The following is a 24658-nucleotide window of genomic DNA, read 5'->3' on the forward strand; positions in this document are numbered from 1 at the left end:
AAGCAATTAAAATTAAATTTAAATTAATAAATATTTTTTTGAGTGGGTATGGTAAGTCAAAAATTTCATGGTCCCTTTTTTCCACTTCTCCACAATCACATTTTCAGGTTTTTCATTGTAGTCTCTCAAGGACCTTGTAATGTGATAATTGATTTTTAGTGGTTTTTTAAAAAAAATAAATAAATAAATTACGCGTACCGTACGCGTACGGTAAAAAAAAAAAAATCAAAAAAAGTTTTAAAAACATATTTAAAAAATAGTTGAAAGGTAAGGTTGGCTCTTACAAGAGCCGTTGTGTTCATGCAGGGACAGAGGAAAGAAAGAATGTGCTGATCTATTTTATTGTTCACTAGGGAAACACTGGTCTCCCTATGACAAATTAGATCATGACAAGTGGCGCACCGTATTTCAACCCTCACAAACCGATGGTTTGTTTCCAGAGGAGTAGAAAAAGGAGATGCTCCCACCACAGATGAAGGGCTCACCTGACCTGCCGAAGATGGACTCGGCCCTGCAGATGATGGACCAGGCTGAGCTGCTGTGGATGTGCTTTGTTGACTTACTGAAGGGTTACCTTCAGTATGTCGAGCATGTGTCCTTCTGTGTACATCTTTAAGGTGTCTCAACATGGTGTGATTCCCGAAGGAATACTTCTTGTTGGGATTCCCTCTTGAAAGTACACGGCCACACAGCTTACAAGTCACTAAGGGTGCATTTACCTTTTTCTTGTCCTCTGGAAAAGTAAAATACTCCCATATGAAAGAGGTCTTTTGTTTCCTCCTTCTCTGCCTCAAGGTAGTGCTGCTAGACTCACTCTCAGAAGAGCTCTGCTGTTCTGCCATCGTATCACAAAGACAACCCAGCTCCTTCTCCTAAGGGATCACAAGCAGAAATGAGGGGAATGGGTGTGGTGTAGGAGAGTTCTAGAACTGAAAGTAGTTTCAACCAATCAAAAGTTGTGTTTCATGATCACATGACCCACCGTGCGCGTACGTTACGCTTACGGTGCGCTTACGGCAAAAGTACGCATGCGCGTAAAAAAGACACACGCTCGCGCGCATGCGCATAACAGTCACTCCCCAACACTTCCGCGTAACGTGCGCGTGTAGCGTACACGCCTACGCGCCCCACACGCAGTACGCGCGGCTACGCAAATTACGTAACTATACGCAAACAGAGTAGATAAATTACGGACAATGCGTAAACCGTACGCTTACCGTACGCGCACTAAAAAAAAAAAAAAAAAAATATTTTCAAAGTTATACTAATATATCTTACCTGTTTGGTAAAAAAAAAAAAGAGAAAACTTGAAATATTGCAGATTTTAGAAAAAAAACAGTGTTTTAAGAGAATAAAAAGTTTTAAAATAACTTGTTTTTTTTTTAAAAAAACCACATTTAATATAAAAATTTATAATAAAAAAATCATTAAAAAAAATATGGGAATCACATATGTTATAGCTAAGAATTAGCATTTAAAAAACCATACAAATTCACTGAAAAAACCATGGGTTTCACACACGTTATAGTTAGAAATTAGCATTTAAAAAACCTTGCAAATTCACTGAAAAAACCATAGGTTTCACACATGTTATAGTTAGGAATTAGCATTTAAAAAACCTTGCAAATTCAGTGAAAAAACCATAGGTTTCACACACGTTATAGTTAGCTGGACATTTCACTCGTAAAAAACCAATGAAATTTCCCCGTTATAGTTAGTTAAGCTAACTATCACTCGCGCGCCCGCAATGCACTGCTGATGACGTCACATATTACATCACTCATGACATGGTCAGTGACATCACTCATGACATCACTGATGACATCTCAAATGACATCATCCATGTGATAGAGTGGCAGACCTCCTCTCACCCTAATATAACCTTTGATACACACATTCAAAAATAGAGACTGAAATTTTCAAAAAAATGGACATACCAATACCAATTACAACAACCTCTTCAATAATTCTAAGATCCACATAAACATCCACTTATTCATCAACAGTCCTGTACAGTCACTCATTCGTGTACTCACACATCATATGTACTCATACACCTATACATCCTGTAACACAATGCCTCTCATCCATAGAGTTACTCACACACATAGTTACTCATGCTAATAAAGAATCAAACATACATTTATTCGCATATACAGTTATACACACACCACCACACTTACTTCTACGGAAACTTACACATACTTAGTCTTTTAAACAATCACTTATAGAAACACATACTTATTCATACAGGAACTCTTTCAATCTCTCACTCTCACATACACTCACTTATATACACCAATAGTCACATATACTAGTTTAAAACATATGTAGTTACTCATAAAGACACTATTGAGACAGCCACTAACACACCCATACACACACTCTTCCACCCATACAGTCCTGCACATATGCTGTCTTCAACACATACAAACAGTGAGTCACTCATTCATGCACTTATGCACTACGTAATACCCCCCACTGAACCATACAGACACTCAGACACTCATACTGATACTCAAAAAACCAACTAATAACCTATATAGACACTCATGTTGCTGCTCACCAACCCATGCAGCCACTTATACACAAAGTGAGAGACTGATACAGGTATTTACACATTTAAACATTACTCACTTAGCCATGTATTCAATAAGATACACTTAATCAGTCAGTAATACAATCAATTTTTCAAAAACAAAATCATCCATTTAGACACTTATATACTCATTTATTCTTCCATCGACCTTGAGATATATAAAACATATTTAATTTTCAGAAAAACACACATTCACTGGATGATGTCATCAGTGATGTCATCAGTGATGTCATCAGTGATGTCACTGACCATGTCATAAGTGATGTAATATGTGACGTCATCAGCAGTGCATTGCGGGCGCGCGAGTTATAGTTAGCTTAACTAACTATAACGGGGAAATTTCATTGGTTTTTTACGAGTGAAATGTCCAGCTAACTATAACGTGTGTGAAACCTATGGTTTTTTCACTGAATTTGCAAGGTTTTTTAAATGCTAATTCCTAACTATAATGTGTGTGAAACCTATGGTTTTTTCACTGAATATATATATATATATATATATATATATATATATATATATAGTGATATATGTAACCTATATCACAGTAAGGGGTGCAGGCACCACCTTACCCAGGCTGCATTAGCAGACCTGTGGTGTCATTTTGGGTGGCTTTCCAGGGGTGGCATAATACATGCTTCAGCCCCTGGTAGGCCTCTGGAGTACCTATGCCCTGGGTACATAGTATACCATATACTAGGGGCTTACAAGGGCACCTCAGATCCAATCTGAACTGTACCTAAAGTACATGGAATCATTTTAGAGAGGGAGCAGCTAGGCTGAGGCCCTGATTATCAGGGTCCCAGCCAGACTAAAGTCGAAAAACAGTGAAACACCAGCAAAAAGTGGGGGTAAACATATGAAGCAGATCCTACTCTCCTATAGCTACTATCGTGGTCATCCCAAAGACCCAGCCACCCTCTTCCTCTTGTGCGGACTACCATCCGATCTCTTTAATCAATACTAAAATGAAGATTTTTGCCACAGCTCTGGCCCAACGTCTCCGTCCCCTTTTGCATCAATTGGTCCCCCCGGACCAATGTGGCTTCATGCCGGCACGCTGCACTCTACATTGTATACAGCGCCTCCATCTCACCCTGGCTCACCGCCAAACCCTAACACCATACCTGGCACTGCTACTTAAAGACTTTGAGAAGGCCTTTGATACGGTTGACTGGAAATACCTAGAAGACGTCCTCGTGACAATGGGTTTTGGCCCTCAGTTCCAACGCCTCATCCATTTCCTGTATTCCAGCCCCAAAGTTAGGGTCCTAGCCAATGGTGCACTCTCAGAGGCATTTCAAATCCGGAGGGGCACGCGTCAGGGGTGCCCCCCACACCTCTTTTATTTGCACTAGCGATGGAAGCTCTGGCCTGCCTGATACGTAACAAACCACAAATCTGGGGCTGGTACTGGGACCCCCACCAAGTGGACAAAATCACCCTATACGCGGACAATGTCCTACTTTTCTTAGCTGATCCAGAGTGCTCCGGTCCCCGCTGCCTGGAGGTGCTCCAGGCTTTCGAGAATGTCTCGACTCAACCCGGCTAAGTCCACTCTGATCCCCCTCCATCTTTCAAGGGCTTGCTTTGATTGGCAGTCTAATATCCCTATCAGGAGACACTTATTCAAGTACCTTGGGATCTGGGTGACTCTGCTCCCGGAGCTGGAATGGGCGCTTAACATTACCCCCCTAATTACGAAAGCGAAAACCGACCTAAGCGTTGGCAAACACTACCGCTTAACCCCCTTGGAAGAGGGCCACTTTTTAAAAGATGATCCTTCCCCGCTTCCTCTACATCATTCAGAATACCACCTTTCATCTCCTGGGAAGTTGGCCCGAGAATTTGATGGGGTGATTATAAGGTTTCTGTGGGGGGGGTGGGAGGCCACGTATCGCCTTGGCCCGCTGTCGGATCCCGCCTTTTGACAGAGGCATGGGTATGACAAATCTTCACCTTTTCTACTTGGCTACCAGACTCCTTGTCATCTACGATTGGTTCACTGGGGGGTGGTCTGACCCGGCCTATCTGACTGAACTTAGAACTATGGACTTCCCGCAAATCCAAGCCTACTTATATATGGCTCCCATTCCACAGGCGATCCCACCAATCACCAGAGTGGTCCTTGTGGCTTGGCACTCCGCCCTGCGATACACGCACTGGGACAAGCGACTCACTCAACAAACACCTCTGTGGCAGGGCACGTGGCTGGGTGAAGCCTCGACCCTTGCAGGTTTTTGGCAGTGGGATCACGTTGGGATCTCGCTCCTTGGGGATGTCTGGGTTGGGGATCACGTCAGGGCCTTCTCCGATATACAGCAGCGCCCTTCCCTCCACACCTCCCAATTTTATAGGTATTTACAACTCCGTCACGCCCTCACCGTACACATCCCACAAGGCATGTCGCTGCCCGAGCTTAGCCCGTTGGAAGCGCAGGTTATGATGGGAAACCTGGGAAGAGGAGGCTCCACTGCCCTGGACCCGCTGCGGACCCGCTGGGAGGGATGGTTGGGTCCCCTAGAAGAGGCTGACTGGCGTGATGCACTCATGGCTCCCAAAATCCTTATGACCTCCTCTAAACTCCATCTCATTCAACTTTACTATCTTCACATGGCCTACCTCACTCCTGGACGCCTACATAAGGCGGGACTGTGCCCCTTCCCGGATTGCACACGATGTGGCCAAGCTCCGGCTGACTTTTATCACATGGTCTGGTTGTGTCCGGGCCTTGCTCCGTTCTGGTCGGGAGTGGAATCTGAGCTTACGCAGACTCTAGGTTGGCAGGTTCCCCACGATCCCCTGTGTCTTCTTCTGGGGGGTGTTTAATAGATTGGACGGTCTAGAGCAGACAAGCACTTTCTGGGCACTGCGGTTGCTGTGGCCAAGCGAGATATTGCGGCAGCCTGGGCTCAGGCCAAACCCCCTACCCTGCAAAAGTGGCGCCGAGGGGTGGACTAGTGTGCGGCCCAGGAGGAACCTCTCTTTGAGGCCTGGTAAGTTCCACAAGGTATGGGGCAAGTGGCTGAACTTATTGTTTTAAATTATTTGCTCTGACTTTTATGCACCAGTGCATTGCCTTTCAGTCTGGATGGTTTGCCTGATTACCCCCATCAGGGCTTTGGCTCTTACTGTCTGTTGGAAGACGGTTTTTGATTTACCATGCACACTGTGTGCTCTCATTTTGTTTCTTTCTTTCTCAAATGCCAATAAAATCGATTATCAAAAAAGATACTGGGACAGATTATTTTCAATCGTTTGTGGGTTTGGGTAGTTTGTAACAACATTGTGTGTCCTTTTCAATACAGCTTTCGATCAGGGCTGGGCACTGTGGAGCAATGTTTCAATTTACATCTGATTATAGGCAAGTACACTATTGCTACAAAAATGCCCTCCGTACCTGGCCTTTATGGAACTCTCAATTGCCTTCGATTGCATTAATAACGCCAATCTTTGTCTGATGTTGTTAGATTTGGGGCTTAGGTGAAATGTATATACATCTTGCACGAAAACCTAGCAGTGAAGGTTCGATTTGGCCAATTGGTAGAGTTGAGTGCCCCTTCCTGTTAAGCAGAAGAGTTTGCCAGGGTTGAATTCTGGCCCCTTTGGTGTTTATTATATACTTCAATAATTGGAGTTCTTTTTTGGCCGCAGCCACAAATGAAGCCCCAAGGATAGGAAGCATGTCTGCAGCAACGTTACTTTACGCAGACAGTGCAGTCCTGTGGCAGGGACCCCAGAAGCCCTCTGCATTCTGGTAATGTTTTTTGTAAATGTTATGAGTAAACTAGGCTTTGCTACACATTTTGGGAAGTCACACATCATGGCTTGTGAACCAGGTAGAAGAAGTACCCTCAAATTAACAATAGACAGCCAATCACTGGGTCTTGTGAATAGCTTTAGCTATTTGGGAGTTGTTTTCCATTCCTCCGGTTTGTGGCAATCACAGATCAGATATTCCTCTTGAAAACTGAGTAGGTCGGCATGAGCAATTTCAAATCTACCCCACTTAGTGCAAAGGGGCACCATAACCCCCCAAATGAACATATACAATTCCAAATGTCTCTACCGCCCTATTATGTGGCTTGAGTGTGGGGATACTGTAGCGCCCTACCTCTAGCGACTGGGAAAAATTGGATATGTAGACAGTTTCTTTTGCTTCCCCCACACCCTCTCCTTTCATTATTCACTCAGAGCACGTCTTACAACATATTGAGGAGTGAGTAAAGTTGACCCCTCTCTTCTTATGAGTTGCAATATGGGCAAATAAAGAGTGCAGTCTGAACAGGGACATCATAGGAATTGCCTTAGTTTGGAGAAGGGTTTGTTAATCTCATGGCTGCGCTTCGTCCAACGTACTTTAACAGTTCTCGGCCTTTCTGATATGTTAAAGTCACCATCCACCTTTGTTAAAGGTGATAACCAAGTTGTTAATTCTTGGTCAATCGCAAAAGTTACAAGAAGACTGACTAAAAGCTCCCTAGAGGAGTACATTATGTTTTTAGCCCCGGTTAAGCCTGCATTGTATTTATCCCTGGAATCATTCCGTGGGAACGATCTTTTTTTTTTTCATTTTACAGCAGGCATGGTGTGAAGACGTTTGTTTTTTTGGGAGGGTCAGGGTGCCTTTGAGACCAGTGCACCTGTTTGTCCTTGTGACGGGCTGTCAGTACAATCTTTGACATATTCTACGTTTTTTTGTAAATTATTTTAATTTTTCTTTCAGCTCTTTTTAAAGCCTATTCTCAAGCCACTATTGTTACGGGAGCGCAGGGAAGTGCTACATTATATACAGCTTCTAGAGGATTCTGATGTCTGCTTGAGAGTATGTTATTTTTTAAAGGCGGCTGTAAGTTCGAGGAAAACTAGGGCAGCAGGATAGTTTAGTATTTTATAGCTATGGGGGCGAGTTTTTAAGGACATTCTTTCTTTGATATCCGCACAGCCTTTTCCCTAGCAGAATATAGCAACAAATGTTCAATTAACTTTTATATTGTATTTGTGTTGCATTTTGCACTAATTGTATATATTCATACCGGGTTTATTTACCTAGCTATTGTGTGGTTGGACCAACATATTTTATGTATGTGATGAATTGTTTTCTTTTATGATTTCTTTGAACTTGAACAAAGTGTGATTTAATTGAATTGAAGAAGGGAACTTTGAAGAGGCAGGTAAGGCCTCAGGATCAAAGTCTTCAATACTTTACCCCTTGGGTGATTAACTGTTTGCTCCTCTGTTAATAAAGCAGCCATTATCCTCAGAGTGGACTCTGCCCCCCCCCCCCCTCCCTATATAGCAAAATATATATCTTTTTTGGTTACAGAGCAAAATTCCAAAACAGGTCACATCATGATTGAGATATGAATGTCCTCATTGCTCTTTGCTGGACAAAACAGTGATGACACCGGATTTAGATGCTAAAATGTTGGCATTTATCAGTAAAAGTGGGAAGGACTCTGAAAGATATCAACAATTGAGAGACACCCTGACTTCTCAAATCACTAGAACTTCTCTCATACTTGCTCAAACACCTTACCACACACACACAAACTCTCCTGGTCCCCCATACTGGGGTAAACAATAGTTCCAGGCAAAGTCTTTGTTCTCCTCCTTACAAAACACTCCCTCTGGAAGATAACTCCTAGAGGAAACCTCCAAAGCTCTAATGTGAGACACCCACCAGAAAGAAACCAAACAAAGTAACATCGCCAATTTAAAATACAAATCCTTCAAAGACCCAAACTCATTCTCACCTCAACTTATTATCCACAAGATCCTCTACCACCAAATTCATCACACCTGAGATGGCCAAACCGAAACCACCAAAAGAGCCTCTGCCTGCTCTCTCTTCACTTTCTCTACCAACCTCTGAAGCATGGAAAACAAGAGAAACGTACAACTGAGTCCCAACCTCCAACTCTGTAGAAACACATCCACTGTCTTGGCTTCTGGATCTAGCTTCTAACTCAAGAAGGCCAGAATCTGTGCATTCAACCTGCTTGCAAACATATCCACCTCGAACGGACCCCAACTTCTCTATAAAGTGTTGAAGGCCTCTCTGTGTAACATCCAATTGCTGGAATTCCTCATATTCCTTAAATTCCAATCCAACACTAAATTCAATGATCATCTTCTCAACCTTTTATAACCTCATAGCTCTTCCTACTCCCTCACCTATGGCTTGCCCTTTAGCTACTTCCTTCTCATTCAAGTCTTCATTTGTTCTTCTGTGCTTCTTTTCCTCCTTTTTTCTCTCCACTCCTATCATCTGATTCTTCTTTCCCTCCTCATTTCTCTTTTCCCTTTGACTTGTCCTCTGATTTCCTTGGTCTCTCTCCTCTTCACATTTCTGATATTTTGCCCTTCTTATTTTTCCCCCCATCTCTACAATAAACTTCTCTATCCTTTACCCTCTTTTCTTCTTCCCCTCTTGCTTTTCTCTTACCTTCATCCCATCTCACCTGCTTCTCTTCCTAACATCACATATTCTAGTCCCCATTTGCTTTAATTTTCTCCTCTTCCTGTGCTCATCTTCCTCGATCTACCTCTACTCTCTGGCTTTCTTTCCAGCATCCTCAACTCTGCCCTCCCCTCCTGTTCCTTCTCCCTCTTCTATCCCTTCCTCTTCTATCCTCAGGGGCCACTATTGTCACCCAATCTGTACTCTCCCTTTTCTCCCAGAGACTGACTGCCCTCCAGATCCCTCACTGGGTAAAAAGCATCCAGCTCTGAGTGAAAGTCCAAGGAAGCTGGAGCATCCAGCTCTGAGTGAAAGTCCAAGGAAGCTGGAGCATCCAGCTCTGAGTGAAAGTCCAAGGAAGCTGGAAAGTGTCAGTCCATGTTAGTCAAAAGATTACTCGGGTCTTGAAATAAGAACTATCCAACCTTTCAACGATAGGTCAGGTGGAAGCATCTGTGGTTGGTGAGAGAGAGAGGTGTGATGTGTGCACCATGTGTGGTCTGGGGCCACAGCTGCACATGTCCTCACTGGAGGCATAGCAGGTTGGAGTCATGACACACAAATCGTCATTTAGATTTCACCCGACAAGGTACAGCTGATCCACAGTCTTTAGCCTGGACTGCAGAAGACAGTTGTGTTGCAGAATTAGTCATACGTTTTTAGGCAGAGTCTGATGTGGGGCACCCTACAATGGTATACTAACATGGATACCCTGTGCACTGGCCACTCTGCAAGCGCCTTGGACCAGCCCTGGTGGATAATGTGTTATGTATGGCTGTATGTCACCTGTAAATGTCGCACAAAGCCAGTGAGGTAAATTACTGTGGTTGAGACAGTGACGTGACCACCTCCCTCGAGGTCAGTACAGACACTATTTTTTTGTTCTGGACTTTCTTATGGTAATCCAATGCATTCTGGGTGTTGTAATCTTGTTTCGGTTCCATTGAAAGAAGTAAATGTACACTCCTGAAAACAATGATTTGTAAGTGGTGGGTAGGTTAATAATATTTTTTTCTAAAGCGTTTGAATGCCGGGGCGTCTTAGCACTAGCATGCTGTCACTAATCAGGTAGAAAGAAATGAGACTTACTTAGCATTGGAAACAAAGAGCCGAGCCTTCAAGGATTTCCTGAAACACACCCTGTTTGTTTGAGACTTTGACGAAAAAGGCATGGAATTCCATAGCTTGCACGCCAAGAAGAAGAAGTTTCTGCCACCCCAAAAAGTCCTTCTTTACCTTAGGAATGACCACAAACCGAGCAGTAGATGATAATAAAACACGTTGAGGGACATGCCATATGAAAGTCTTTTGAAAATCGAAAGGTCCAGACCCATGCAATGCCTTGTGTACAATACACAAGGCCTTGAATTTTACCGTATCATAGACCAGTAGCCACTGGAGGTCCCCAATACTGAATTTTGGGATTTTTTGAAGCAAACGGGCAGCTGTATTTTGCAGAGACTGTAGTTCTGATTGGAGAAGTCTATGTACTCCCAAATACGTTGACAAATTTAAAATCATCTATTGACAAAACCAAGGTATCAACTACTGTGTTTTTGCATGTTTAAAGCGTCAGGACTGGAGGCAGTGTCTGTAATGACTTGGAGTGTAGTATTCGCCTAATCGTTGGAATGTTTGGCTTCAAATGTTGGAGGCAGTAGCTGCTGGGTGTGTTGTCTACCGTGCCCGAAGTGTGAGTGTATCTTTGAATAAACATTTCTTTAAACATTTCTTCACTTACTGTTGTTGCAATAGTAAGGGAAGAAATGTTTATACATTACCGCACGTAAGCGTGAACTAAGAAAGAGGAGGTATCGCTTTAAAACAGAGAATTGCTGTTCTATCTTGACATTAAAATAGCAATCACGGCAAACTTAAAATCCAATAAAGTAATCGTTGTGTTTTCCCATAGAGTTTATATAGAACCTCTGATTGCTCTTTTAAGGACAACTAAAAATGTCTTCACTGAGTAACTCACGTTCTTTTGCTGGCATTGAAGAGGGAAGTTTGGGTTAACCCCTTTGATTTAGATCATCGCCCTGCTTTTAAGTAGACTTCTGTGCCTTTTCTTTACACATTAACCTTTTCTAGCCTTTGGGGGTGACTCTTCACCTCGTGGATGCGCCTTGAGACTACTGGTACTCTTCAGGCGAATGGCCCCTCGCTCTAGGGTTACCCTATAATGGTGATTTGAGGGAGGTGGTGCCCTCGGCTGTCGCCTGCCTCATCCGTCCACACAACTCCCCCTTCAGCCCCTCCACGCTGGAGCAGCAAGCAGCACCCCAGGCGATCGGCTGCAGAGGGGTCCCGCCCCTTCCCCCGGTTATCATTAGCAGAGATTACCCTGAACACTTGCTTCTTGACTTGTCTTCTCCCTGCAGGCATTGGAGAGGGCGGCTGTCAATCACGCGGCTCCCCTGCACGGCTCAGCCCCGTGCAGCAGCCAGGAGACCAGCCTGAGAAGGGAGCCGGGGAGCGATGGAGGGGGAGATGCAGCAGCAGGCGGAGGAGGGGCCCTGCCTCCAGAAGATTTACAGGCAGAGGAGCCCCTACAGCGTCCTCAAAACCTTCCCCTGCAAGAGGGCCCTGGGAAGGAGGTATGATAGACCCACCATGGTACCCATACCCCGCCTGGGATGCTCCTCGGGGCGGCACGAGGAGCAGGAGCAGCACTTCAAGCATCACCCAGGCTCCTCCATCAGCAGCAACAGTGCGCATCAGCAGTACCAGGCAGCGCACAGCTCCTGTCAGGATGGGCCCATCAGAGCGGCCGCATACACCGCCTCTTCCTCCCATTGCCAGCAGAGGAGCGGGCACCCGGGCGCCCCCAGCAGGTTGAGCCAGCAGCCAGCCAGGGACGGCTCCCTGGAGCTCAGCGCAGGTATTCACTCGTTCCCTTCACACTACCAGGGCTCGCAGCCGTGGCTGAGTGCACAGAGCCTCGGCTGTACCCCGAGAGAGTGCTACGGAGGGGGCGCGAGGGTAGGGGTGACGTGAGGTGTGGAAGGATCACTTGAGGGTCGCGTGCGTGGGGCGGGAGTTCTGCTTCTTTAACAGTCGGAGGGCGGACTAACAGGAAACATATGGCACCCGAGTTCACGCTACTCCCTGTTAAATGAGCTATGATTTGGGTGAACCTGTGTGCCAAAGGACAAGATTAACTCCCGATGTGAGTGTGCAATGAGAAAGGGAGTTGTCAAAATACTTATTATGCAGATTATAAAAAAAAAAGTAATCATAAATAATGCATTTAATATTTCAATAACGTGTTAAATTAAACATTTCATTCTATGCACATTCCGCTTTATTTAGAAATGAACATGCCCATGCCTGGTTGTCTTAAGATATGTGGTTAGTGGGCACGCCCGTCCAGAATGATAGCTGACAAAAATATTAGGCGCTTTTACCTACAGACCTAATAGTCATTTGAACGCGATTGGGGTTTACAGGTTAGTTTTCACACACGGCTGCTCATTATAATAACTTAATGTACGTTTAAATGGCTGATTGGAAATGTATTAGGAAAGATGTATGCTTTTTTTAGCCACATCTTTTATTTTCTGTGTCATGATTGCCGTAAAAACAAGAAGTGACATGTTAAAAAGTTATGAGTAAGAGAAAAAAAATAAAAACGCAAACAAAATAACTCCACCAAGAAAGACCTAAAAAACAGTGCAGGTGGCATCTTCAGTGTTAGCCGCACAAAAATACACAATTAGATTGTTTACAATTGAACTGAAATGTATTTTTGTTTCAATATGTATAAACATAATCACAATTCACAGAGAATATGGAAACGCTTCATTCTTTTAACATATAAATTGAGATATTAAAGATATGCAATGAATGTTAAGGTCTACACGGGCTAAGTAGGGTTAACCTTCGAATATCGTGATTGGCAACTGGAATTTGGCACTATGGAATGGGGAAATGGCATCTTTATGCAGCACGCAATCAGAAACGAATTACAATAAATCCTATATAATTGCAGAGGTCATTCTCCTTAATGAGATTTTATTAACCTGGCTGTCATGCTTTTGAGCCGGGAAGATATTTTATCTTCTTCAACTGATAAAAGTGTCAGCTATAGACCGCCATATAAATATTCATAAATCTACACATCTGTGGCAGCCTATCAGCGTCCCCCGTTTGGACATTAAAAGCATTCTAATTACTTTCTGTCTAGCGGAGATGAAATGCTGCCTGCTATACTATGGGCTTGGCAGGCGTGATTGCTTTTGTTTGCCATCAGAAACAGCAGCATCCTTTGCGAGCTGCTGCCGACCCAGGAAATATTCAGAGTTTGAGTGAGCAGAAAAAATAGTACCAGGCGCCATCTGGATGTGACAGCACCAGGGATATCCGCCCATCTGGGTGTGCGTGACATTCTGGGCCATTGATTTATGAACAGAGATATTATCCTGCTTGGGTACCAAAGTGGCTATATATATATAGATATATATAAATAAAATATTTGACTACTTAGTGTATTGAATTGTATAATGGATGCATTTTCTCGATGTGAACTGCTTCTTCTGTGTGTACGCATCAATAATCGGACTTGCTTCATAGTGCTGTTGCAATTGTTCTGCGAAGGCCTTATTGTTATAAAATAGTGTATGCTTTCATTTTCATGTATTATTAACATGCATTCTTAGCATCTGCACTGTTTGCCTCACTCAATGTAAGAAAAACCTCCACATTTGATAGGTTTTAATGCAGTTTAAATTTAAGCAATCTCTCACCGTGACCTCATAAAATCACTGCACAATATGGTTATAATTAAACAATTTAAACTTTGAATATTCAGGCAGGAAAACAGTCTAGTATACTTACATAGGAAACTGAAATGCCCTTGTGCTATGCTCGTTCCAATGTTAATATTAATACTTCATGTGCTTCCGATATCAGAATGGGTAACTAGTTAAGTGCTCAACCAGACTTCATCAGGAGGTCCGGGCAGGTGACCAAAGGCAGAAACCAGTCAAAGCAGCGGTTGCTGGGTCTATCCTTCACCCCACTCCTGGCACCAAATATGTGGTGGTATTTCCCTTGTGTGCGGTTGAACTGGATCTGGAAGAAGAGAAACAGCCTTTACCATGCATTGCCTTTACCATGCTTTTGCATCCCACTTTCATTATTGTGCTTTCCTTTACCATATTCATTCCTGCACTATATTACATCACCCATGCTGCCTGCCTTCTTTTGCATGCGCTGTGTATATCTTTGGATGGTGTTCTACATTCTGCATGGAGTGCTGGTCTTTATCTGTTCTACACTGTTTTCTCCAGTTGCATCTGGAGCTCAACCTGGGCGGATGCCTTTGACGTGCTGCCAATAAATTTACCCTTATTTTTATAAATTGGAGTTTGGAAATTTTTGTAACACATGCATTGCCTTTACCATGCATGTTCTTACCACACTTATGCCTTTACTGCGCATACCTTCACAACAAAATGATAAGTATTTATAAGGTAAAAGAGAGAGAGTGTGAGTGAGTGCACGTGTGTGTGTGTATATGTCTGTGTGTATGTATATTACCTACTGGCGGTTGTCAGTAGGTAGTTATATTTAGGATGTAGTTACCATAGGAAGAGCATTTTTTGTTTTGCCAATAACTTTGACACCATTTGACGAATCTTCACACAATGTTCAAAACTGATACAACGCTCACTTCAGCTGTTGTCTTGAAAGTTTCAGGGTGATCCATCAAGCGGGAGCGGAGAACCAGGAGGTGCTTATGCACGTTTTTCCCCTGTTAATTCCTGTAGAACCTTTATCCCCAGCTACAGCCTGAACTACTTAACGAAGTTACACCAAATTTGGCAAGAAAGTAGATGATGGTTCAGGGATGTGTCTTTCTTATTTGGTGTAACTCCGTTCAGTAGTTTGAGTTATTTATAGAAACCTCTAGCTGTGTATATATAGGTGCACGGAGGATCCATGACCCCTCCTGATCTCGTGCTGAGATCTGATTGGCTGCCAACACTTCAAACCAGGAAGTGTTGGTGGCCATCTTGGGACTTGCTTTAAAACTGAGTCCCAGAAAAACTTTTAAATAAAAAGAAAGGGGTCAGGGTATGAATACTCTGAACCCCTAGGAATGCTGGAGTGGTCCCTTAGGGACTTTCCCAGGCATTTAAAAGCATTTTGTTTTTAATTCTGCAGCAAATTTGTGCTGGATCTGCAAATCCAGGCAAAATTGCCCCCAAAAAACATACAGGCGCATCTTTTGAAAAAAGCCCCCGATGGGCCAAATACAAGGGGCAGGATTATAAAAATATGCGTGGGTGCTTATACGGCATGCCCTGCGCTCCAGGGACCACTACCTCCCCGGGAATTTATGTATTATTGAAAGGGGGGTCTGTGCGGTCCCCCCACAGCCCCGGGGGCCGTCACCTCCCCAGGGCTTTACATTAACATAATGCGGGTGGATGCTCAACCTTCCCGGCAAGCCCCGGGGACCACCACCTCCCCTGGGCATTCATTACAATATATGCGTGGTTTCCCTGGCCAACCCCAGCAGCCCCAGGGACCGCCACCTCCCTAGGGCTAAATAGGAAATCATGCAGGGGGACACCCCCCCCCTTCCCCACAGTCCTGGGGACCGCCACCTTTCTGGGGAAACAGTGGGAAAACATGCTGGGGCCCATGGAGCACCCCTGTAGCCCGCCATCTCCCTTGGGCAAATGTAAATAATTAAGCAAAATAAGAAATAAAGCCCCCCCTACACCCACCCAGGGTCGGCTCCAGCAATGTCCTGGGGTGTCTACCCCAGGACATTGCAGTTTGCTGTGGCTTGGCAGGAGTGCCTCTACCACAAAGCAGTAGCAAACAGTGCTCCGCTTTGAGCAAGCAAGAGCAGGTTGCTCCCGCTTGCTCAAAATTCAGCACAATTTGCTTTTACACACAGGGAGCTTCAGGTAACAGGAGGGGTAGTTGGCCCCCAATTACATTATTGGGGGCCAACTACCCCTCCTATTACCTCTAGTAAGTCCCACATAGCGGGATTGCTAAGAGGTCTTTGGAGGCCACGCCCCCTTTCTCCACCACTCTACAAACGCTCTTCCTGGCTCACTACTGGTTGGTAAACAACAAGGGGGGCAATGAGGGCTTGATAAAGGTCCACTGTACTTGCCCTGGGTAGAACTAAAAGACAAAAGAGGGACGGTGTTCCTCGGTGGCAAGTTGGCCACCTGGTGAGTACTCAGAGTGGTGGGGAGGTGGGAAATACCTCCTTTCGGAACTAGGACCCTCACACACCCAGCAAGCTAGGTGTCATGCTTCATCATATGGGTCTGCTCCTCGTCGAGCCGGCGCTGCAATGCTCGACGGGAACCCATAAAGGGGCTCTTTATCAGAGATCTTTTGTTCCTTGCCGTACAGGTGCCGTGGGTGTGAGGGGCCTGGTAAGATGTAGATGTGGTGTGTGGGTTAAAACAGGTAAGGGAATCTTCTATAATTATTTTTTACTCTGGAGAGGTCACAACCTGATTAAAAAGAAGGAGGGCGACTATTTTGTTTTAATCTAACAAAAAATACTCTCTACCCCTTAGTGGTCAACATGTTTCTCGCCTATAAAATGTCTCTAATAGATCAGTTGGCGATTCCTCAGGACCTAGTGACTAAATGAAAACTATCTACAGTGTGTGGTGTGGTTCTACATACCAATTCTTCTCTCGGTAGGATGTTCCCCGGAGAAAAGCAGCCAACCTAGAGTCCAAACAAAAAGGATCAAAAAACCAAATGGAGATATTGGTACATGGTCCTATTAATTCCAGTGGGTGTATTTCACCGTACCCAAGCTATGTCTTAGTGCAGAGCTCTACAGAACATCAGAGTCAGCTTACTCTTCCCAAAGACCAGCGGTAACTTCTCAGCACCTCTTACCTCTCTTAAAAGCTTGTGACCAGGCATAGTCTCAACGCGTAATCCATACTCACCTGCTCCCACTCAGAACAGTCCGGCTCACCTACCCGCTGCATCAGGAAGGAAAAGACAGGTTGCCGGTTCCTGTCTTAAATACCCTCTGCTGGTGCCGTTAAGCATGGCAAATCAGCCGCACCTGGTGTGTGGTGTGATGGTGTCGGCATGACATCATCTACAGTGTAACCATGGAGGCCATCTTGGAATGTGGTTAAAGTCTATAGTTCTGGCTATTACCTTGATGTGGATGCGCATCAGGGGCTTCAAATTTGGCTTTGAGTGGCGCGGTTTTATCAACAATGTGAACAAGAATATATACAGTGCAAAAGCGCTCGCGTCACTGAGCTAAATTCGTGCATAAGTTGCTGGCGACTGCCGATTGGGTGATTCGTATGTCGGCCATCTTAGAGTGTAGTATTGTATCTCCATATCTGACTAGCCTGATGTCGATATCATGTGGCAGAGATGTATTAAGAGGTGAGAGACTAGCGTGGAGTCCTAAGCTGATATACTTGTTCGTTAAAGTTGTGGACAATGGTTGTATATATCAGATTAATTGATGGTGCTCCAGGGTATGGCGTCATTCAGGCCATCATTTGCTAAGTCAAGACGGAACACCCACCTTTGTTCAATCCTGAACAAAGCAGTCTGTGTTATTTGTTGGTGGGATTCTAGGATGACCCAGCGTAGATTCTCTGGGGGGTGTCCGAGTTCAGAGAAGTGGGTGTATAGTTTGGTGGTAGTTTTATGGCAATGAATATTGCTCTTGTGCTCAGTGATTCTGACCTTAACGGGCCTCATGGTCATGCCAACATACCTCTTGTCACAAGAGCAGGTCAGCATGTACACACAACGGGATGTGTTACAGTTAGTGTGTGTAGGAGAGTAGGGTCTGCAATCCTATGATCACCCAGATTTTTTGCTTTTGCTTCATTGGTTTACGACTTTCTCCGGCTGTGGGCCTGCCAATCAGACCCACAGCCTAGCTGTTCTCTCTCGAAATTAACACACATGTACGTTAGGTGCATCCACTAATTGGAACTGGGCCACCTTGTCAGTCCCTGTCTCAGCATACCACAGGTATCCAGGGCATCGGTGTACCCAGGGCCTACCAGGGGCTGAAGCATGTATTATGCCACCCCTGGAATGGCCGCCCAAATCTGACACAACTGGCTGCACGACAGCTGGGGCCACGTGGTGTAATCACCCGTTGCTGTAGGTGTAGTATTCCTACACCTAAACCCTAAAATGGACACATGGATTCCTATCAGTCACTCCTATAGCAGGCCTTATCAATCCTGAAGGCAGAGTGCAGGGAATCATGTGGGACGGTGCTCTGGCGCGAGCTGAGCCCGTCGACGGCTTGCGGAACCAAGCCCTAATAGCCGTTCCATGGTGACGCGGGCCAACTACTTTTAATGCATTATAATCCTTGCGGTTATTTGCTAACTTTGGCATCGCATCACCTATACATGTCGAGTAAGGTGTCATACGAATGGGAATACGAACCCCTCGCCAGTCCTGGTGACGGGGTTAGCATTCCCCCCTTTTAGAGGGACACGACATGGAAGTAACCTTGAACCCCGGTTAAAGTTGACTCAAGCCTCAGCATCACAAAATGGATGCTGCCACCAGACACAAGTCTGACCTCCTGCTGCTGGGGGACCTTCCAGCAAGGGGAGCTTGGACAAAGGGTTTCCTGTCGAGGGCGGTGTTAGCACCGTCCCAGACAGGGTTTGTGTATCCCAGGTAGGCAGGGCTGAAAGGAAGGTGACTGCAAGTGGCACCCCGGTGCTCACTGTGCATAGCCCGGCTCAAACCAGTTTCGGGGGCACACCAGCCCCTGAGCTGGCGCGAAGCCGGACAAAGGATAGGGGTGTAACCACCCCCCTCCTGGCTCCACCCATAGGTAGAACCTAGTCACGGGCCAGCCCCTTTTCTTAGAATAAAGGTAGGAGCGAGTCCCCTTCCCAAATTGGATAATCAGATAATCGGATAACTCCGAATCACGAACTACTTTCCACGAAAGGAACTCTTGACTATTTCTGAAGACTCTCCCTTGTGGCTAAGGAGTAGCCACCCTGCACCAGCAGGCACCATCTAAGCGCTTGCGGTTTGCTGTAAGTCTCTCCTACGGATCAAGACTGCCCAGCTCGACGAGACCCGAGTTCCCTGCCATCTCTGACCTTTTACCTCCCTCATCAGCTCAGCTGAGAGTCGTAGGTGTGACGAGACCTGCGGGACCGGCTATCTTCAGAACCTGCACGACGCTTATCTAGCACGCCCACCGAGGGACCCTCGAGTGAGTGCACCTAGGGTTTGAGAAGCCCTAACCCTGAGCAGCTCCAGCATCGAAGTCTGCCTCCCCAGCATCCCCGAGATCTGCGTGGGGGCCCTTCCGCTCCTTGTTGTTCACCGCGTTGTTCGACCACTTGCCGACCGGCTTGTGGCCCTCTTCACGACGCACCACGATTGTTTCATCACTAGTCTGGTTGCTCCAGACTGGCTCTTGCTCCCCTTCAACAGAGGAGTACCACGGACCCTCCTGGTCCACTCCCGACGCCATCTTGACTCCCCCGCCTGGGTGGCCACTGCCAAGATCCGCTGCCCCTTCCTGGGCCCAGCATCATCGACAGCAGACACCTTCGTGGGACAGCTCGCCCTCCATCCTGGTCGCCGCCGCGCCTCCTGGTCCGAGGAACAGCCGAGTCCGACGTCACCCACTCACCTGGTCGAGGTGACTTCAGCCGGTACCCTCCTGGTACCCACACGATCGCTGGCTAGCGGTTGAGAACTGAGTCCCCTCTGCTTTCAGGTTTTCCTTCACCACCGATCCGGGCTTGGATCGCTCTGAACATCGTCACTGGTCGCCTGCCAGCAACTTCTTCTTTCAGGCTCCTGAGACTACACGAGGACTCCCGACATCTTGACGAACTTCACGCAGCCGCAGCCTCCGGGCTAGGTAACTCGAGCATCTCTGTGCTCCATCGCAGGTTCGCTCTACAAGTGTCCAGTTCCTTTTTCGTTTAGTCCCACTGATCGGATCACTCCGGAATCAGTATCTCCCGACTCTAACCATTCGCATTTCACTGTTAGTGTAGATGGTTTCTCGTGCCCCTCGGGCATTTGTGTAAAGTGTGCAACTGAAGTATTTTCCTAAGAGTTTTGTAGTGTGCTTAGCTCCCTGACTCATAAAGAGCCAGGGTAGTCTTGTCATAAATAAATATCCTTTTATTTTCATAACAACTTGTGTGGTGTCCTTTCACTTGGTGTTCAAGGGGTATATGTGATGGTAAACAGCTGGCTTAACACGCCCTCTAGAGTTTAGCCTAAGACTGCTCGTATCCACGCTACTAGGATAGCTGGTCTAAAAGGTTGACTTACAACCAATCATCAATAAGGGTCGTTTGGAATGATACACAGTGATCACTAGAATAGTGAGCACTACATATCAGGCCAACTTCTCACATTGGTGAGCAGCGGTTGGGATTTGAGCTTGCTGTTGTTTTACCACACACGTATCCTAAGAATATCGCAGTGAAAGATCACATAAGTACCCAGGTACATATAACTTAACTTAGAATACTCCGAGTTCTACTGAACCGGCTGTTGTAGTGTAACAGGGCTTAGCACACCCTGACTACAACTCTTAGCAAGGGATCAGTAGGTAAACCCATAGTGTAGGTAGGTGCAACACTTACACCTCACTAGAAAAGCATGTCGGTCCACGGAGAGTCTGCAGGGACTCCCCTAGTGGTCAGTGACCCTCCACAGGTCGTGTCACGGTATGCAACTCTTAGCTTCAAGGAGATGAGACAACTGTGTGCCTCCAGGAAGCTAAACCAGGGTTCTAACCCTACCATCGCAATACTGATAGGTCTCTTAGAGGCGTACGATGCTAGGAGGTCCTCTAACCCAGGTCCCCCCAGTGCAGATGGGAACATGCCTCCCTTAGAGGGAACCCTCGGTGACCCGGACCTCGACCCTCACACAGAGGAGGAGGACGAGGACGAGTTATCGGGAGACGAGGCAGACAAAGGTCCAGTGGTAGTCGGCAGGCTTACAAGGACCAACTTAAGCAGGCATGAGAATGGAACTGGGGGAGCCCCGGGCCCACGCTCAAGCAGGCTTAACCTTGGGAACGGACGAGCTAGGTCTCTCTCCAGAGGCTCTGGCAGATCGGTTCATACACATGTCTCTCAGGCACCTTCTCAGAGAGGAATGACTTCCCCTCAGAGGAGGGAGCATGAAGCGAAGATGCGGGAGGTCAATCTGAGGATCGAGCGGGAAGAACTTGCCCTCGCCAAAGAAAGACTTGCCTTAGCCCGAGAGCAGAAATTAAGTGGGTTAGATCCCACTGGTGGCAGCGTTCTCAATAGAGAGAAAGACAGGGGTATAGACACTAGACACCTGAGTAAAATAGTGCCCCCCTTTAAACAAGGGGACGACATCCACAAGTGGATAACTGCCTTGGAGAGGGCCTGCACTGTCCAGTGCGTCCCCCCAAGTCAGTGGGCAGCTATACTGTGGCTTTCCTTTGAAGGTAAAGGAAGGGACAAGCTCCTCACTACAAGAGCTGAGGATGCTAACAACTACCAAGTCCTGAAGAACACACTGATTGATGGGTTCGGCTTAACCACGGAACAGTACCGGGTGCTGTTCCGAGACACCCAGAAAATTCAGTCTCAGGATTGGGCTGACTTTGTCGATTGTGCCACTAAGGCTTTGGAAGGCTGGTTGCTGGGTAGCAAGGTTACTGATTACACAGGATTGTACAATCTTATCATGCGAGAACAGATTTTAAACAACTGTCAGAACCAATTGTTGCATCAGCACCTTGTCGACTCGGATCTGACCTCTCCCCAAGAATTGGGAAAGAAGGCAGACAGATGGGTCAGAACAAGGGTCAAGCAGAACCAGAATCAGAACCAGGGTGGTCAGAAGAAAGCAGACCAAAAGGGTAACAAGAACGAACAAAATGACCAGAAGTCTTCGTCAGGTCCCCAACAAACCAAAGAGGGTGGGGGTCAGGCTTCACAGAAGAAGAAGACTCAAGAAGGCCAGTCAAAAAGGTGGTGCCAATACTGTAAAAGTAAGACTCACTGGTTTAGTGAGTGCACCAAGAAAGGAGGGCAAACTCCTACCACTGCAGCCCCTAAGGCACCTGCGCCCCCTAGTACAGTCAGCAGTGGTAGTGCGCCTCCCAAGGCATTAGTTGGGTTAACCTTGGGAACCGAGGGGAGTGACGACTTAGTCGGCACGCTCACTCAGGCCGTCCTTGTCTGTACAGGGGATATGGATATGTCCCCTGATGCCAGTCCCAATACTTTGGGCAAATACAGACAGACACCTTTGATAAATGGAAGAGTGGCTCAGGCCTACAGGGACACGTGTGCCAGTGTCACCATGGTGACGCCTAACTTCGTGGACCCTGGACAGATCATGCTAGGTACCAGTTACCTAGTGACCAATGCCAGCAACGTCACTACCAATCACAGTATGGCAGTTGTTGATTTCTCCTGGGGAGGGGTAAGTGGCCCGAAAAAGGTTGTGGTCAGTTCAGACCTCCCCGTAGAATGTCTGTTGGGCAATGATTTGGAAACGTCACAATGGTCAGAAGTGGAGCAGAGGACTCACATGGAAATGTTAGGTTTGCCAGCACATGTCCTTGCTGTGACCAGGTCACAGGCCAAAAGATGCCCCACTGAACAGGTGCTGGATCCTGGAAGAACGGACCAGACACCTTCCAAGAAAAGGAGCAGTAAGGGTAAGGCTTCGCCTTCCCCCTTGCCCCAGGTCGTGGATCAAGTCTCCGAGGAGGCTGACCTTAAAGAACTGAGGGAAACTGAGCCGCAAGAGCTTGAACCTGGTCAGGTTGAGTTTCTGGGCTCAGGGGGACCCTCCAGGGAAGACCTGGGGAAGGCACAGTTAGACTGCCCCTCACTTGAACCCCTCAGACAGCAGGCCGCTGCTGAGGCTGCAGGGAACGCCACAGGTACCCACAAAGTGTACTGGGACGATGGACTCCTGTACTCTGAGGCAAGAGACCCCAAACCTGGTGCGACCAGGAGGCTGGTCATCCCCTTGTCTCTGAGAGGTTTCCTTCTCACCTTGGCCCACGAGATTCCCCTTGCAGGTCACTTAGGCCAGAATAAGACTTGGGACAGAATTGTTCCACACTTTCACTGGCCCCACATGTCCGAAGATACGAAGGAGTTTTGCCGCTCCTGTGTCACTTGCCAAGCCAGTGGTAAGTCAGGTGGCACGACAAAGGCCCCCCTCATACCACTACCAGTGGTGGGGGTACCCTTTGAACGAGTGGGGATCGACATTGTCGGACCAATGGAACCCCAGACAGCATCAGGGCACAAGTTTATACTGGTGGTGGTGGACCACGCCACCAGGTATCCTGAAGCTATTCCCCTTAGGACCACTACGGCACCTGTGGTGGCACGGGCCCTACTTGGAGTGTTCTCCAGAGTGGGCTTCCCTAAGGAGGTCGTCTCAGACAGAGGTGCAAACTTCATGTCGGGATATCTGACTGCTATGTGGAAGGAATGTGGTGTCAACTACAAGTTCACCACACCCTATCACCCACAATGCAATGGGCTGGTTGAGAGATTCAACCGGACCCTAAAAGGGATGATTCACGGACTACCTGAAAAGCTTCGGCGGAGATGGGATGTCCTGATACCCTGCCTCTTGTTCGCCTACAGAGAGGTCCCGCAGAAGGGGGTTGGCTACAGCCCTTTTGAGCTTCTGTTCGGACATCCTGTAAGGGGACCCCTTTGTTTGGTAAAGGAAGGATGGGAGAGACCTCTCAGAAAGCCGGCATCAAACATTGTGGACTATGTGCTCGGTCTCCGCTCGCGGATGGCGGAGTACATGGAAAAGGCGTCTAAAAACCTTGAGGCGAGCCAAGAATTACAGAAAGCTTGGCACGACCAAAAGGCTGTCCTGACTGTGTATCAGCCTGGACAGAAGGTGTGGGTGCTGGAGCCAGTGGCCCCAGCAGCACTCAAAGACAAATGGTCTGGGCCCCACACGATCATTGAGCAAAAGGGAGAGGTCACCTACTTGGTAGACCTGGGAACTCCCCGGAGCCCCCACAGGGTGCTCCATGTAAACAGGCTCAAGGCATATGTCGACAGGGAGGGCATGGGCTTGCTCATGGCCACAGATGAGGGACAGGAGGAGGAGAGTGACCCTCTCCCAGACCTGCTCTCTCAGAACCCTGACGATGGATCAGTAGATGGTGTTGTCTTTTGTGGCAGCCTCTCTGGACATCAACAGGAGGATTGTAAACAGGTTCTTCAATCCTTTCGACATATGTTCTCTCTGACACCCAGTCAGACCAAGTGGTGTACCCACGAGGTCGACACTGGGGACAGTCTGCCCGTAAAGAGTAAAATCTATCGGCAACCTGATCATGTCAGAGACTGCATCAAGACAGAGGTGCAGAAAATGTTGGAGCTGGGAGTCATTGAACCCTCGGACAGCCCCTGGGCTAGTCCCGTAGTGCTCGTGCCGAAACCTCACACCCAGGGCGGTAAGAAAGAGATGAGGTTTTGCGTGGACTACAGAGGTCTCAATGCGGTCACTAAGACCGACGCCCACCCGATACCAAGAGCAGACGAACTTATCGACCGGTTGGCCTCGGCCAACTACTTAAG

At 46.8% G+C, this 24658-nt stretch overlaps 1 protein-coding gene across 2 annotated transcripts in view; it reads left to right on the forward strand.

The window, feature by feature from the left end:
- The first annotated feature begins 11510 nt into the window (after nt 1–11510).
- BEND4 (BEN domain containing 4) overlaps nt 11511–24658 on the forward strand; it is a 434119-nt gene continuing 420971 nt past the window's right edge. For both annotated transcript variants that reach the window (XM_085642172.1, XM_085642173.1), the window contains exon 1: nt 11511–11940. In XM_085642172.1, the coding sequence (XP_085498298.1) occupies nt 11538–11940 (403 nt within the window). In that variant the 5' untranslated portion in view covers nt 11511–11537. The remainder of the gene's footprint in view (nt 11941–24658) is intronic.

This window comes from Triturus cristatus, chromosome 2_2 (genome assembly GCF_964204655.1).
Source record: "Triturus cristatus chromosome 2_2, aTriCri1.1, whole genome shotgun sequence".
Classification (NCBI taxonomy): domain Eukaryota; kingdom Metazoa; phylum Chordata; class Amphibia; order Caudata; family Salamandridae; genus Triturus; species Triturus cristatus.